This window comes from Equus asinus, chromosome 3 (genome assembly GCF_041296235.1).
Source record: "Equus asinus isolate D_3611 breed Donkey chromosome 3, EquAss-T2T_v2, whole genome shotgun sequence".
NCBI lineage: Eukaryota > Metazoa > Chordata > Mammalia > Perissodactyla > Equidae > Equus > Equus asinus.
The window spans coordinates 22,118,218-22,134,650 of NC_091792.1; the positions used below are offsets into that span (position 1 = coordinate 22,118,218).

At 33.7% G+C, this 16,433-nt stretch overlaps 1 protein-coding gene across 1 annotated transcript in view; it reads right to left on the bottom strand.

Annotated features, from left to right (window-relative positions):
• Window positions 1–6,087, bottom strand: part of LOC139044914 (polyadenylate-binding protein 4) — a 62,207-nt gene extending 56,120 nt beyond the window's left edge. Inside the window, 1 exon segment of the mRNA XM_070506460.1 lies at window positions 6,070–6,087. Coding sequence (XP_070362561.1) covers window positions 6,070–6,087 — 18 coding nt within the window.
• Window positions 6,088–16,433: the final 10,346 nt, after the last annotated feature.

Consider the following 16,433-nt stretch of genomic DNA (forward strand, 5'->3'; position numbering starts at 1 on the left):
TCTATTAAGGATGAAATCAGATACATATGTAAAAACATTTTCAAGTGTGTTACTGTAAATGTGTGAGACATGACTATTGCTTTAGCTTTGAATTCAGAAAAATAATGTTTCTCTTTTTATAAAGTTTATCTCCTTCTCACCATTTGTGAATTTTTGATTTACAGTAGAAGGATAATTCTGATTTAAACTGTATTCCAATTATAAAACCTTTATACTTGTTCATACTAGTCTAAGTCTTTTGAGGAATTCTTATGTGTTCATCATATACATATTTATAAGTCATTAAAAGTCATTCGGCACCAACTAGATTAGACACAGTTACTGAATTCTATGTTTAAAAGAGAAATCTGCTTCCTGGATACTAAAGTTCAATTGATAAAATAAGCAAAAGAAGAAAAAAATAGAGTGGTCTTCTAAAATGGTGGACTTGGTTGTGAGGAAAACCCTCCTAAAGACGAAAACTAAAACATTTGGACAAATCAAAACAAAAATAACCACTATTTGTTGAAGCTACTGGGAGGCAATCAACACAGTTAAGTGTTTAGTGGTCATGGTATTATTGAGAAGGGAAACTCAAGGAAGTGAACCTTGTATTTGATGCTGTTCTTTCTCTTAAGGTATTTGTCAATTATATATCATTTCTAGAGATAAAGAGCAATGTATAATGATAATGAAATACTGTGATGAAATGTTATAATAAAATTTATCGCACCATACAGATTTAACATTTTAAGTATGTATGCCTAATAATGTGCCCTAAAATATATAAAGTTAAAATTAACAGGACAAGTAGGATTGAAAATTTTTTTTAAATGTTTGGATCTATTTAAACAGTTTTCTCAGTAACTGATAAAACAAGGTGATAAGAAACAAAACAGTAAGCCTTTATAATATATGAACCATCTGATTAATAATTTTGACCTGAGCTGAACAACTTCAAAATATACATTCTTTGTAAGTACACATGATAGAACATTAACTAAAATTTACCACATGCGGAGTCACAGAGAAAGTCACAAGAAATATCAAAGGCTTAAAATAAACATATAATCTAGTTATTATGAGATTAACTTAAAACAATATTAAAACACATAACTATCAAATTTCAATTAAAGCAGGAAATTAAAAAGCAGAATCCTAAATATCCAACACCTGAGATGAAAAAGAATCATAACACAATTAGAAAAATCTTTTTTTTAATTGAATGCCAAAAATTTTAGTTGTGGCTAGAAAAATGTTATATGCCTACTGCATATTGAAGAAAATAAAGGTGAGAAAATCAATGATCAAAGCATTCCTCTCATTTAAAAAATTAACAAAAGTAATCATAAGATAAAAAATAAAGACTAAAAATTAATCATATAAGAAATATATTTTATAATATATTACTAAAAACAATAATCCCCTTGTGAGACACATCAAGATTCTATAAAAGTCCCAATAATTGATAATAGGAGTGATAAAGGAGATTTTAATAGAGATCTTATCAATATGAAAATGGTTATAAAAGCATACTATGAACACCTTTATAGAAGCATATCTGATAACACCGATGAGATAGGAAAATGTCCAAGAAAACATAATGCATATAAAGTGACATAAGAAAGTTACAAAATCTGAGTTATTCTATATCTATTAAAATTTAATCTATTTTTTCTTTTTTGAGGAAGATTAGCCCTGAGTTAATATCTGCTGCCAATCGTTCTTTTTTTGCTGAAGAAGACTGGCCCTGAGCTAACATCCGTGCCCATCTTCCTCTACTTTATATGTGGGACGCTTACCACATCATGGCTTGCCAAGTGGTGCATAGGTCTGCACCTGGGATCTGAACCTGCGAACTGTGGGCCACCAAAGAGAAACGTGCAAACATAACTGCTGTGCCACAGGATCAGCCCCTAAAATTTAATCGTTAATAAAATCCTTCTCACAAAAGAATAACCTCAGGTTAAGATGGCTTTCCTGAAAATTTGACTAAATATCTAAGGAAAAAATAATTCCAGATATTCAAAACAATTTCAAGGAATAGATAAAGAGGAAATTACATCTAAACTTGCTTTGAAGGCTATAATAACCCCAGATACAAAACCTGACATAGATATTGCAAGAACAGTTAGTTACTGGAAAATCTTTCCCAACAACATAGACACAAACATCTTAAATTAAGTATTATTAAACCAAATTTAAATGTTTATTGTAAAGAAAAATACATCATGACAAATTTAGGTTCATTTCAGGAATGTAGGGTCAATTTAACATCCAAGAATCCATCAACATAATTTACCAGATTAATAGAATGAAAGAGAAAAGTCATATGGGGATATCAACAGATGCAGAAAAATTATTCAATACATTTTCATGTATAATTAAAATATAAAGCTTTAACAAGCTAAGAAGAAGAAAATTTTTAAAAAAGTCCAAATAAAGACATTAACAACAAAAATCTACAAACAATTCACAGGTTTTCCTCTGTAATCAGTGATGAGAAAATCATGTCTTCCATCATCATGCTTATTCAAAATTACATTAGAAGTCTTTGCCAATTCCGTAGGGCAAGAGGAATAAAAGTTATAAAATTGGGAAAAAGAAATAAGACCATCTTTAATTAACAGACTACATGTTTGAGTAGGTAGAAATCTAGAAGAATCTAGCAATAAATTATTTGAATTAATAAGTAAATTTGGCTAAGTCATTGAATGTAAGGCAAATAAGAAATCATTTCAATTATTTTACACCACCAAAATTTTCAAAAATAAAGATATCTTCATTGTTTCAAAAATGTCAAATATGAAAGGTAAGTATAAGATGTGCGAGACCTCTATACAGAACATGATATAATATCGTTGCCAAGAATTAAAGTGAATTCAAATATATGGATCAGTATATCATGTTCATTTATTAGAAAACTTGATATTCAAAAGACAAGTATTTGCACAAATTTATCATATATTCAATGCAATCTCACTCAATATCCCAACATGTTTGTGTGCATTAATGTATATAAATAAGAAATGTGGTACTGTGTCCATGCCTGGGAAAAAACAAAATAAAAAAGACAAAAGCAAGTATTGCTCAGGCTGTGGAGCAGTTGGTGCTTTCCATTTGGTGCCATCTATCTGCTGGAGGGTACGTAAATCAACACAAGTTTTTGAGGAAAAACTGTTTGGCATTATTCTGATAAGGATGTCCTATGACTCACTATTTCACTCCTGGGTTTTGTGCTCACACTTGTGTGTATCTTGAATAGATAAACGTGTACGTTCAAAAAAAGACATAGACTGGGAATTTTGTAGTAACATTATTCATTATAGCTAATAACAGGAGATGGACACATAAATGTTCATAGTGAAAAAACCTTAGATGTGTTCATAAAATAAAATATTATGTAGCAATGAAAATACACCCCATGTCTATGAAACAGTATGGAGGGGTCTCAGAAATATTATACTGACCAAAGGCCACAGGTCAAAATGAACACATGAAGCATGATTCCATTCTTCAAAGTTCAAAGACAGGCTAACTCAATTATGCTGTTAATAATCAGAATAATGGCTACCTCTGAAGAGGAGGCACAGGGAAGTGATGGGAAGGAGAAGAGGGTAGAGCTTAGGAGAGGAGTAATATTCCATTTCTGTCATGTGGATATTTGTCCTTTGTGATAATTTGTCATGCTACAAACTTATTCAATTTCTGTGTGGTTGTTATACTCCTATATAATGCTTTAGAAAATAAAACATTTTAAATTGAATGTGAGGGTTAAAATCATATCAACAAAAGAACCTATTTAAAATAAGATCTTAGTGAATAAATATGAGCTCTCCAGCCAGAAAGAGGAGTTAGGGACATATTTCAGGGGAGCAGAGGGTAGAAAGAGTCAGGGAATAACGAGTAGAGTTTTGAATTGAAGTCACAAGTCTGACAGTGAAGGTAGACAGGTACGCTGAGGTCTATATATTTATAACAAGAAAGAAGCAAAACAATCATCACCTATGGGGGAAATAATGAAGATGTACAAAGTAGAATAAGTGTAAATTCAAATTTTATTTCTAATGAAGGTCGCAATGCCTTCTGAAGGGAATGTTATGTTTATTAGTTAAAGCGTTTCTCTGTACTGTAATTTACTCTAAATTATCATATTGTGTACTATGATAAATATTTTCATGTATGATATTGTAGTGCATTAAATTTTAGAAATTATTTAGAAATTTGAGCAAGTAAAGGCAATAAAACATTCACAAAATCTTGAATACATTGTTTATAAGCCTAAAAAGCTACCATCTTTTAGATTTGCATCTTATGACATAAAGACATGGATTTAGAAGAAAATCACCTCATTATTTATCCTTTTGCTAGTTTTTTCTAAATATAAATCAATCTAACAGTTTTATATGGATCTTAATATTCAATAGACAGAAGTGTCAGACTGCATATATGATGGCACAGACATTAAACAGAGTAAAGATACATACATATTCACATATATACATATACACAGACATATACATATATACATATGTGTATGTATGTATAGTATATTATGTATATGTATATATATGTAAAATTGCAAACTGTAGTAAGTTATCTTTAGGAAATTAGTAAAATGCTATGAGAAAGAATGAAGAAAGGATTAAATTTGGGTTAGTGGTGATGGGTTTAAGAAGGAATAACTGAGCATGTGGCATTGAAATAATACAAGAAAAAGGAGGAGGGGGTAGGCAAGCCGAGAATATAGAAACTACCTTTCCAGAGAGAGAAAAAAATAACATTTTCAAAGTATATAAAACTGGAATCAGGTTAGAAGAAGAAATGATTGAGGTCAGAGTAGCTGGAGTGTATTCAAGGAATGGGAGAGAAAAAAGAAAGCCTGGACAGGCAGGTGAACAGATATTCGAGGCTTAATATTCCCAGTTAAAAGTTTAAACATCATCTCAAGGGCATATAAGCTGGAAAAATTATAAGCGGGATAATGGCATGATACCCTTCTCATTTTTAATACATCACTCAGAGTATTTTTTCCAAAATTATTTTATTGGATCATTTGATTTTTTTATCTAGAAGAATCCATGGAAGAAAGTCCACAACAATTACTGTAGAGAAAATAACTTGACTTTCAAATATCAGAGAGGACAGAAAACATTCTGAAGTCACACAGCTTCTTAACTGCCTTGAGTGCAACAAAAACTCATTTTTCTTCCTTAAGTATTACATTTAATTACCTTAGAACATTTTCCTTCCACCTACACACATCAACATCTTTGATCTGTCAAACTAATAACTAAAAACAGTTTAATAACAAGGTGAAAGTTTTTTATAAAAATAGCTTTTGGATTTCATTTAATTGTACATTTTTACATTACTTCAATTGCAGATAAAGACTTTGTTCCTCTTAACACAGTTGTGACTCGATGCATCAAGTGGCAATTTAAACATCCCCTACATTTGCTTAAAAGTTTGATCCTGAAGTGAAAGTTCATCATTTCCCTGGTAGATAATTAAGTTCTGCATACAAATGTGACTGATCAAATAAGTCCTGAAAGTTCTTTATTCAAAGAATAAGTCATTTCTGCTTCTATAATATTGAAATCTAAATCAAAATATTCTGAATTCTATAGATGGCGGACAGTGGCTTTACTTCCATTATCGAATTACACTGGAGAGACGTGAGTTCAGGTTGTCATCACTCTGTTACTTCAAAAGTTGTATGAGTTGGAACTCAATGGGTAGCAAACTCCACAAAACCGTTTCAAACATGTTTAGCAAAACCATAAGAAACAGAAGGTGAGTTTCTTAGATCAGATTATGAACAAGGCTTATTTCAGGCATAGCTGAATTAAGTGGCCCAAGAATGAGCTCTTTGATTTACCATGTCTACTTCACTAAACTCTAAATATACTCCGCACCGGTGTCATTCTCAGGTGGTCTCTCTACTCAGGACAGAGTCTTCAGAATCTGTAGTCTAGGTTCGTCTTCTTGGTAAAACCAGAAGAAAGGAGAGAAGTTTTTGTATCTCAACACATAACAAGGAAAGTCCAGACCAGAGCTTTATAATCCTAACCTGGGTCAAATACCTACCTTGAAGATAATCGCCATGACCGGGGGTAAAGAATTCACTGAGGGGCCGGCCTGGTGGTGCAGCCGTTAAGCGCGCACGTTCTGCTTCTGGGTGGCCCGGGGTTCGCCAGTTCGGATCCGGGGTGCAGACATGGCACCGCTTGGCAAGCCATGCTGTGGCAGGCGGCCCACATATAAAAAAGTAGAGGAAGATGGGCACAGATGTTAGCTCAGGGCCAGGCTTCCTCAGCAAAAAGAGGAGGATTGGCAGCAGTTAGCTCAGGGCTAAACTTCCTCAAAAGAACAAAAAGAAGAATTCACTGAGTACTGAGCTGAGAGGGGAGAAAAAGGGTCTTTTGTAATTTGGAGTCTCTTACCTGAAAAAAGAACTCTCAGTGCTGGAAGAGGAAAACATAAATGGCAGTTACACTATACTAGTTACACGGATTTTGAATCACTAATAAATTTAACATTGCAATGAGTGTGCAATAATATCATTCCATCAGAATTTTAAATAATAATGGTACAGAGTTCACTAGTAAGGTTTCAAAATCATAGTAGACTAAAATCTTTAGTACCTCTATTTTAAAGCTTAATTTTTTTTACCCTGAAGTCTGAAGCTCTTGGATTCAGGACAAAGCAAATCATATAATGAAAACAGACATTGAAAAAATTCCCAATTTCACAGATAATGTTTTTGTATTAATGAGAGATCCTTGGTGGAAGGGTTACATAATGTTTCTCTTTTTTTTTAATCTACTTTAATTTCACAAATTATGTTATCTATATGATGTACTTTTGATAGCTCTGTCACATTTCAAAATATTCTTCTTCATTTGTTCTGTGTTAAAATTTAATTAGCATGTTTAAATAGGACATGATGGGGAGGAACTTGGAATGACTAGAGACTGAAAGGAGTCAATATGGCTACATATGTGTTTTGTTTCCTTTTGGGCACTGGTGACAGACCTTGTGGTAGACAGTCTCTAAAATGGCTCCACATGATCCAAACCTCTCAGCAATCCTGCCTTTGTGTAATCTCTCCCCTTGAGTATGGGTTAGATCGAGTGACTGGCTTCTAATGAGTGGAATACAGCAAAGTGGCTGGACGTCACATCCAAGATTAGGTTGCAAAAAGAATGTGACCTCTGCTTTCTTGTCAAATCTCACTTTCTCTTTGATGGTATCCTCCTTCTGGGAGAAGCAAGCTGCCCATTGTGAGTATCCCTATGGAGAGATCCACGTAGCAAAGGACTCAGACATCTGGCCAACAGCCAGGAAGAACCTGAGGCTTGCTGACAGTCATGTGAGGGAACTGGAAGTGGATCTTCCCAGACCAGTCAACAGCCATCGAGGACCTGCAGCCTCCCTAGAGCTTTGTGAACTGGGGGTTGGATTCCCTGCAGTCAAGCCTTGAGATGATGGCAGCACAGTCAACAGCTTGATTACAGCCTTGTGACAGTCCCAGAGCTAGAGGACCCGGCTCAGACAGACTTGAATCACGGAAACTGTGAGATTGTAAACTTTTGTTGTTTTCAAACATTTAGTTTGGAGATAATTAGTAATGTAGCAAGAGATGCCTAATACGGCCATGTTGGTACGTTATTGATTTTCTATATTGTTAGTTTCTTCTACACATTCTATATCTAGACTTGGGGAATATTTCATTAGATTTTACCATATCTTAATGATATATTCTGAAGGCTCATGGCACATTTATAATTATCTAATACATTTAATATCTAAACACCATGTTTAAATGTTCAGTCAGTAGATATTAATAAAACAGTAGTCAACAGGAGCTCTGTGTTTTTCCCTAATTGAATCAGACTCCCAACAGTGTTGGAAGAGATAGCAGGAAGCAGAGGAGAAGCAGTGGTCTCGGACGGCAAGATGCTGATTACTGACTCGCTCCACGACGTTACAGTCATTTCCCTCCGTAGGGCCGCACTCAATTTCCTTATATTAAAAGTAAAGATATGAAAAAATGTTTTCTGTTGCAAATATTACCTATCTGTAAATGAGAAAAGGAGCCTTGTATTCTGATAAATAGAAAACAGGAGTCAAGAAACTGAGTTCTGATTTTCATCCCATCATTAATCTTTCTTATGAGTTTGGCTGAGTTATATAATGATCCTTTGAAATATTTTCACCTTTACAAAATGTCTCCGAAGATTTTTCAATATTTAAAGTATATGATATTATGGTTACATTTTGATTATTTTTTTGATCATATTGCTGTTTATACTTATTGGTCAAACTGCTACTGGATTAGTTTAAATCTAGGCTTGATGCCAGTGAAGAAATGTTTTTTGCTTTATGTTTTTGAATTAAAGGTATTTACATTTACCTCAATAAATTTCTTTAATCCTCTTACACAAAATTCAGTGCTAGGCAGGTTACAAAGTTATTTTCTCTCTGCTCCCAATCCACTCATCTGTGGTCTCCTTTGCCAGCCCCTCCCTGTTAGACTCTTTCCAGAGGGGGCCGTAGATGCAGACTTTGAGGCTGGAGGAGAGAGAAGAGACTTGCTCTTACCTGTTGGCTTCCTGTCTGCTTGCAGTTTCCGTGAGCATCACCCCAGCCTCGTTTGTTCAACTTGGCAGAAGCACTTCCTTCCTGGAGCAGCACCTGGATTGTTTGCAGTTTTTCCAACGTTTAAAAAAATAGCTGCATTATCTCTTTCAGAGACACCAGCACCAAGTAGCAGATGCCCCTATCTCATAGGTGGGGTCTCAGCCCCATGGGGCCCCTCCCCTGAGAGATACCACGTCAGCTGAGCGGCATCCTTTCCGCAGAGGTCTGAGTTTCAACTTCTCAGGCCCTCCTCTAAACTTCTAAATTTTAATAATGCCAATCTCTTCTCTTGTTCCTTCAGCTCGGGGGTGTTAGTTGCTACTTAAGGTTGCTACTTTCATAAATGCTTGAGTTCATCTTTTATCTATTTCTTAGTTAACAAATTTATAGTTAACAGTTATTTATATTACATTCTCCCTTACAAAATACTAAGATGGTTTCTGTCCCCTGACTGGCCTGTGAGTGATAAAATTGCTTCGTATGTCAACTTTTAACATGTTGAAAGGATGTGGACTACAGTCACTTGAATATACACCAAGAAAGCTAGAATCTAGTGTCACAGCAAAGTGGTTTATCCTATAGAATAGGCAATTTTAAATATTTGCACACATGTTAGAAAACTGTCTATTGTTTGCTTTGGTCTCCAAAGAGCTTAGCTAAGAAAAGTCTCCTTCTCCAGTGTTTGTATGGAGATTGTGTTAGTTAATTTGATTTCTTAAAAATGATTTCATTTTGTCATCTCTAAGATGCCAACTTGAATTTTAATTGCAGTGACAGGTATGTATTCTATTTGTTCTATATGCATTCCCTTGTGTTTTAACAAGCAGTTTAAGACAAAGTAGATTTTCCCTTATAATTGCAATATTCAAATATAACCTTACCCTCTCCAACAAAAAAAGCTCATAACCTAATCACGTTAATCAGATTCATGGCAATTGACTCTCTCTATATATACACACACAGTGTTAGAGGTTTTTATTTATATTTTCTCATCACTTCGTAGTCACATACAAGTGGATTTCTAATACTTTACAATCTATTACAGAAATATTAGCAAGAGAATCATGATTGATTTTCCTCTTGCAATTGCAACTTCATAATGTTCTAAAAGCTCCTTATACTACTTAGTATAAACTATTGAGTCATAAAACTTTTTATGATTTATTTTTTCTTGTGTGTTGAAGTGCTATATCACTAATTTAAGTAAATGACATTGATTATTTTTTAAATGTCTATTTGTTACCTAAATACGTATTCTGAACTAAACGTACTTTATGTAGCAAATGAAAGATATCTTTTTTATTAGCATCCTAGACTTTCTTCAGGACAACTGAAGAAACCCACTATTGTATTGTATTTCAATACAATATGTATTGAATTTCAATACAGAAACTGTATTGAAATATGCTATTTCCTGGCCAAACCACATGACATTTATTTTTTTGAGGTTCTTTCCACAATCCTCTTTTTTCAAATGTTTTGCTTTTGTTTAACTCTTATTTCTGGTGAATAAATGAGGTACAATCTTACTAAGATATATAAATATATCTTTGATTCTAGCACTTTGGTTATCTAGTAATAACTCAAATCATTTTCTTCTGTGGATCTCATATAATTAATGTGTTTATAGTACTTTTATTTTCTATTTATTAACTTCTGCTTAGAAATAAAGAGTTATAGCATAAACTCATGAACCAATGTTTCAGTAACTGAGTGATTTCATTTCTTTCTAGTTCAATCCTAATTTTGATTGACTGTGCTTACTCAGTGGATATACATTGACTGAAGCTCACTCTATTTCTTCTGGATTATTCTCCATCCCTACTGTAATTTACTTGAATTATTTGCATCTTGAATCATATTTGCTAGACTGGGTAATTTTCTGATTAAGAATATGATGCCCATATTACCCCCATAATACCTAGGACTGTGCTTTCCAGACGATCAATTTAGTATACATACTTATTGAATTGATTTGCTTACAGATATGCTCCTTACCCATAAAATAAAACAAAAAAGTAAATGATATGTCACCACATGTTATTGACCTTCATCACTTCTCTTACTTGAAAGCGCTAGATTTGTACAATCATTCTACTTCCTTACCAGTCATTTGTTTACCTTCTTTTGCTTTTCAAACTTTCGTCACCAATTATCTTTTTATTTCCCTGGACTCTCCCAGACCCCATCAAAATACATTGACCTTGCTTTTCAAATTCAGGGTATATTTCCTATAGTTTCTTTAGAATCGGTAATGATTTATTGGTAACATTAATTTTCATATTCTTACTGCCTTGTTTTTAGTTGTTTATCTTTATATATCTCTTATAATAGTCAAAACTTTATGAAGGCAACTGTCAAGTCTTCTTATTTATATATCTCCAATATGTAGAAAAATTCATAGTATAAAATAAGAAACATAATCATTTAATGAATAAAGTTGAAAGAAGAGGTTTGAGAGAGGAATTTACCAAAGCATTGGCAAAATCTGTGATTGTGTGTAATGTTTGCTATAATGTATCCAAATTCTTGCCTATAAAGTTAAGTTCTTCCTAGATTATGTATATAACGTGTGCACTGGCCACTAACTGGCAACCCAGTATATCCAAATGTAAGTTAATAAGCTAAACCTTTCCATGATATAACCAGAGAAACTCAGGATTTTTAGTACATCATCCATTAAAATATTCTCCCCTGCAAAAATCAAACACTATAAAAATAACAGCATAAAATGTTGCTTTATAATTAAGAAGGTAATATTTATCAAAATATACCACAAATTTAAAACAATTTCAACACACATATTTCTTATGACACTGGACATCTGCTATCATTAGTCACTAACTAATCTAACCTAGATCTAATTTGAAAATAAAGGTAGATTTTATCCTGTCCCTCATCATGGAGTCTAAAACTTTGGGATCTGTCATGTCGTTCTGTTGTTTACACGGATCTACTTGGAAACACCTCTACAGGTGGGCCCTAACTAGCTAGTTGTCCTTCTCAGGGAACAACAGGATGCATAATTTTGATTTCTTAGCTTCTAATTATCTCTTGATACTGCACAGAACAGTATTTCTGTTCTCTTCTGTCAAAACAGGAAAAAAAAAAGGAAAAAAAAGAAAAAGTTCTTTACAGTGCTCTCTCCATATGAGACAAGCAAAAAGAAAAGACAATTCATGGATTAGAATGCTGTGCTACTCATATGTGTGATTTTTGAAATGTATATTTTCCATCTTTCAAATATTACTCTGGCAATTGCTCATTTTAATTATTCTTTGAAGTTTACTCATGCTTCCTTTATTTTCCTCTTTTTATTCTTCCTTTTATATATACTATTGTTTTGTTAAAAATATTTTTTGTTAAAAACAAAATCCTGTTATTATCAACCACATACCAAAAATTTTAAACTTGCTAGCAAAGAAAGCAGGAAGGTGAGGGAAAAAAAAGTTCAAGGATACTTATATAAGTAGCTAATATTAAGAAAAAGAAAGCTTTGCATTTTCAATTCACAGATCTTACAAGTCTCGTGTCCATACTGGATTTTACATAGGACTTCTGGGCTTGGTGGTAAGAGATGCCAGGTGTGTGGATTGCCAGGCAATCCACGCATCTGGAGGCAAAATCAACACATTGAAGAAGCAAATGAAAAGGCAACATTTGTGTCTGAAATTGGAATAAGAGGATTCCACTCCCTAACAATAGGATCTAATAGGGCCAACAAGAATGAAGGCAAGCAATGGTACACATAGAGATCATAAGCAGAGTACCAAGCAGTCAGTTCTCATTTTCAAGAGGGCAGCACCAGCGCTTTTGTTTTCAAGCCGCAAACAATGAGGCAAAACACAGTTTGCTCATTTCTTAGTTTTAGGACAAATTTTTTTTCTTCTGTCAATATCCGACAACCCAATATTTGTATATGCTGCCTCAGCCCCTTGTTAGCAAATCTGTTTTGTTCTTTAAGAATGTTATATTAGAACGTTTCTGTAATCCATGAAAAGACAGCCAACTAGCAGCATCATGAATCTCAATCACTTCAAGCTCAGTTAAGATTTTAATACAGATTATCCTTCACCCACTCCAATATTTCACTAGACAAAACTGTGAAATTATCTTGACAGTACACCTATAAACTTTCTCCTTGTTCCATTCCATTGCATTAATCTTAACTTTTCTCAAATTTTCTTGATATTTATATCAAGATATTTATATCGTCTGATCTGTTCTCATCTGAAAACATGATGGTAGTTATCATTTTAAATAAGATAGAATTATTGTGTACATATACTTCTCATTTAATCATTATTTTTCTCTTTTTAATCTTGTAATTGGACATACCTATTGGTAGGAAAAAGAACATTTTATCTGATGTAAATTTTTCCTGAGTGTTTAGTTTTCTTAGCCATATTTTTAGTATTGAAGAATGACCTTTTGTAATGTTTACTATCTCAGAGTTTACATATGAAATCAAATAAATGTATATATCATTCATCATAGATAAGAAATTTGGGGACGGTCTTTGGGGGAAATAGCTTTTTACATTATATTGTGATTTTCTAGGTCGACCTGCGTCAATTCTCCTATAGCCGCCAGTTAATATGTACATTCACCCAGAGCTGGAATTCAGAGATTCTAGGGATGGGAATCTGCATGTGTCTCAATAACACTTTTGCATAGTAAAGTTTGAGAATTACAACTTTAATTTTTTTAATATTTCAAGTTCAGATAGATAGTCTTGGAACAGTGCTCACGTGAAAGAATCTTGCTTAATAATAAAGCCATTAACAATATGTTAAATACAAAATTGTGAAATGAAATAAGCTGAAATTGTTAAATTTACTTCCCCAAGAAAGGAAGTTTTATTTGATGACATAAAGTCATGAAAACGTCATAGATTCTGAGTTCTCTGTGTTTTGCAATATTAATCTCAAGCATAATTAAGGAACACTAGGTAGCTTTATGGCTTGCGTATCTGGCCTCGTTCTAAGTTATTTGCATATATAAACTTTCTTAGTCTTTACTACTGCCTACTGGGCTTCATACCTATTCCCCTTCATGGATGAGGAAACCAAAGCACAGAAATTTGAAGGAACTGACCAATTATAATAAAAGTGCAGAGATGGCTCCCTCTGCTCTCCAACTTATGTGCATTATCCCAAAGGAATAAGATTTAAAAAGCCTCTTAATAATGCTCATATGCTCAACATACATGAAAGTTAATTTCAATGGATTGCACAGTTGAAAATATTCTTTTGAACTTTCAAGGACTGTATTTTCAAAGACAGTTATCTGATAAAATATACTAATCTTTACAAAGATATTTACATCTATAAACTCATGTGCCATTACTACCTACGTTTTCAAAATGTTACTCATATTTTAGAATTTTAAAATATTCCTGTGTTTCAAAATTATACGTATATCCAAACATACATGAAAGAGGAAAAAACTGTCTGAAAACAGCACAAGTACAATTATTTTGTGATAGTTTTAGAATATCTTTATACCTACTTTGTAGGAAATAATGCTCATAAAAAGTATTAGGAAAACATATAATGCCTAATAAGTTATTTTTCTTACTCTCCTTCCCAAAATATTAACTCAAGTAATTGATTTACCAGCATTGTTTAAAGCATTGATGTATTTACTTTGTATTTTGTAGGTGTGTGTGTGTGTGAGGAAGCTTGGCAATGGGTTCTGAGGAAGATTGGCCCTGAGCTAACATCTGTTTCCAATCTTCCTCTTTTTGCTGAGGAAAATTATCCCTGAGCTAACATCTGTGCCCATCTTCCTCTATTCTGTACATGGGATGCGCCAGGGATGATCCGTGCATAGGTCCACACCAAGGACCCGAACCTGTGAACCCTGGGCCACCAAAGTAGAGTGCAAGAACTTAGCCACTATGCCACCGGGTCAGCCCCCATTTACTTTGTATTTTGAACATAATGCTTTAAATTAGGTTTGAGACGGGCCTGTTTGTAAAACAGGATGAAAAAGCTAAAGGTGATATGGTGAGAGGAAGGGAAATCATGTTTGAATTATATCTGAGGAAGGAGGAGAGTTGGAAGACATTACTGGAAGAGTCAAGTATCAAGTACAAAGCCCAAAGAGCGTGGGAAAGAGCACAGTGAAATTTTTTTTAAATTTTACCAACATTATTGTGGAGAAAAATGGGAATTGTTATTAAAAAATCTGTGTAAACTAGCAAAACTATCACAGTTATTGTTTTCTAAAATTAAAGTTATTTTATTAAATTGAGCATTAAAAAAAGCAAATTTTTCTGATTTTTTTAATTCTTTAATATTTACTGTATTAATTATTGACATTAATCTTGTTCCAGTAAGTGGTGTGTGTTAATAAAGACAACTATTGTTTTTTTTTTAATTTTTATTCTTTTTGGATGTACATCATATTTCAAATTCTGGATACATTACATCATGTTCACCACCCGAACACTAATTATAGTGCATCCCCTCACATGTGACCCTAATCACCCCTTTTGCCCTCCCCCCTCTTTTTGTAAACAGAAATCCTTGTGGTTTCATGATTTTCCCAAAGGCTAGTGAACTAGATATTACAAAGTCCTAAAATCAACTAATACAAGCCACGTGTACTACTGATCACATATTAAATGACTTTAACTTTCAGTTGATCTCCATTAAGAACTTATTGGAGCCAAAGAGGATTTTTCAAATACTTTAAGACAAATGACTCTGACAAGTTGGCTTAAAAGCCTGCCTCCACTGAGAATATGGAAAATGAAAGGAATTGAAAGACTTTTAAATTCAAGGTCTCTGGCCAGTTTAGCTATAGCCTTTCTCTGACTATAGTCCTATGGACTATACGCCTGTCTAAAGATTTACTTCCAGAGCCTGGTACTGATTTAGTGGCCATGGTATTAAAGCTGGGGACTTCTCTGGCATCTGTAATAAAAAATGTGACTTACTAATCGCTGCTGAATGGTCCGTGGTCTTCACTGCATGTTGCTCAGACAGAGGATACATCTGACTTGATTCCTTGTCCTTAATATGATCTAGGCACCATTATAAGCCATACACATATATTTATTCATAACCATATATTTATTGATTTAACGATTCCAGCAAATATGTAAAGAGATGTTATGAGCTATGATATCATCTGATTTTTCACAGATTTTAGGTAACATGCCCAGTACAACAAACTTGATATTGATGGATCCAGGATTCAAATTCAGGACTTCTACCTTCACAGGGTGCTTTTTCATTCCCTATACTAGTAGTTTTGAACCTTTTTAAAATGATCCACAGTGAAAAATAAATTCTTTTTACATAATAATCCAATATGCATATGCACGCACACACATCCTACTTGGGTTATGTTCTGATACTTTTTTTTCTGTCATATTCTATTCCATTGCGTTCACTACATTTTTAAAAGTGCTAATCTGGATCCATTAATAGATCTGAACCTGAATTTTGAGAAACACGGCAAAACTGTCCCCTGCCTCTATATCAGGGCATTGGTGTGCCAAGTAAGGTCTCACTGATGCTCTATGACTGATAATGAACAGGAAAACAATAACTAGGACATCCAAAGTCAAATATAGTTAGTAATTGAAAACTGTAAATAGACGTTGTTCTTTTTTTAAATGTATGCAAATATCCCATGCGCATCTCATCATTTCAACTTTTCTTCTTAAATTCCCTAATTTGATTAAAAACTTCCCCAATGCTGGGGTCAGCCCGGTGGTGTAGTGGTTGAATTCCCATGCTCTGCTTTGGTGGCCCGGGGTTCGCAGGTTCAGATCCCTGGTGGAGACCTAGCAC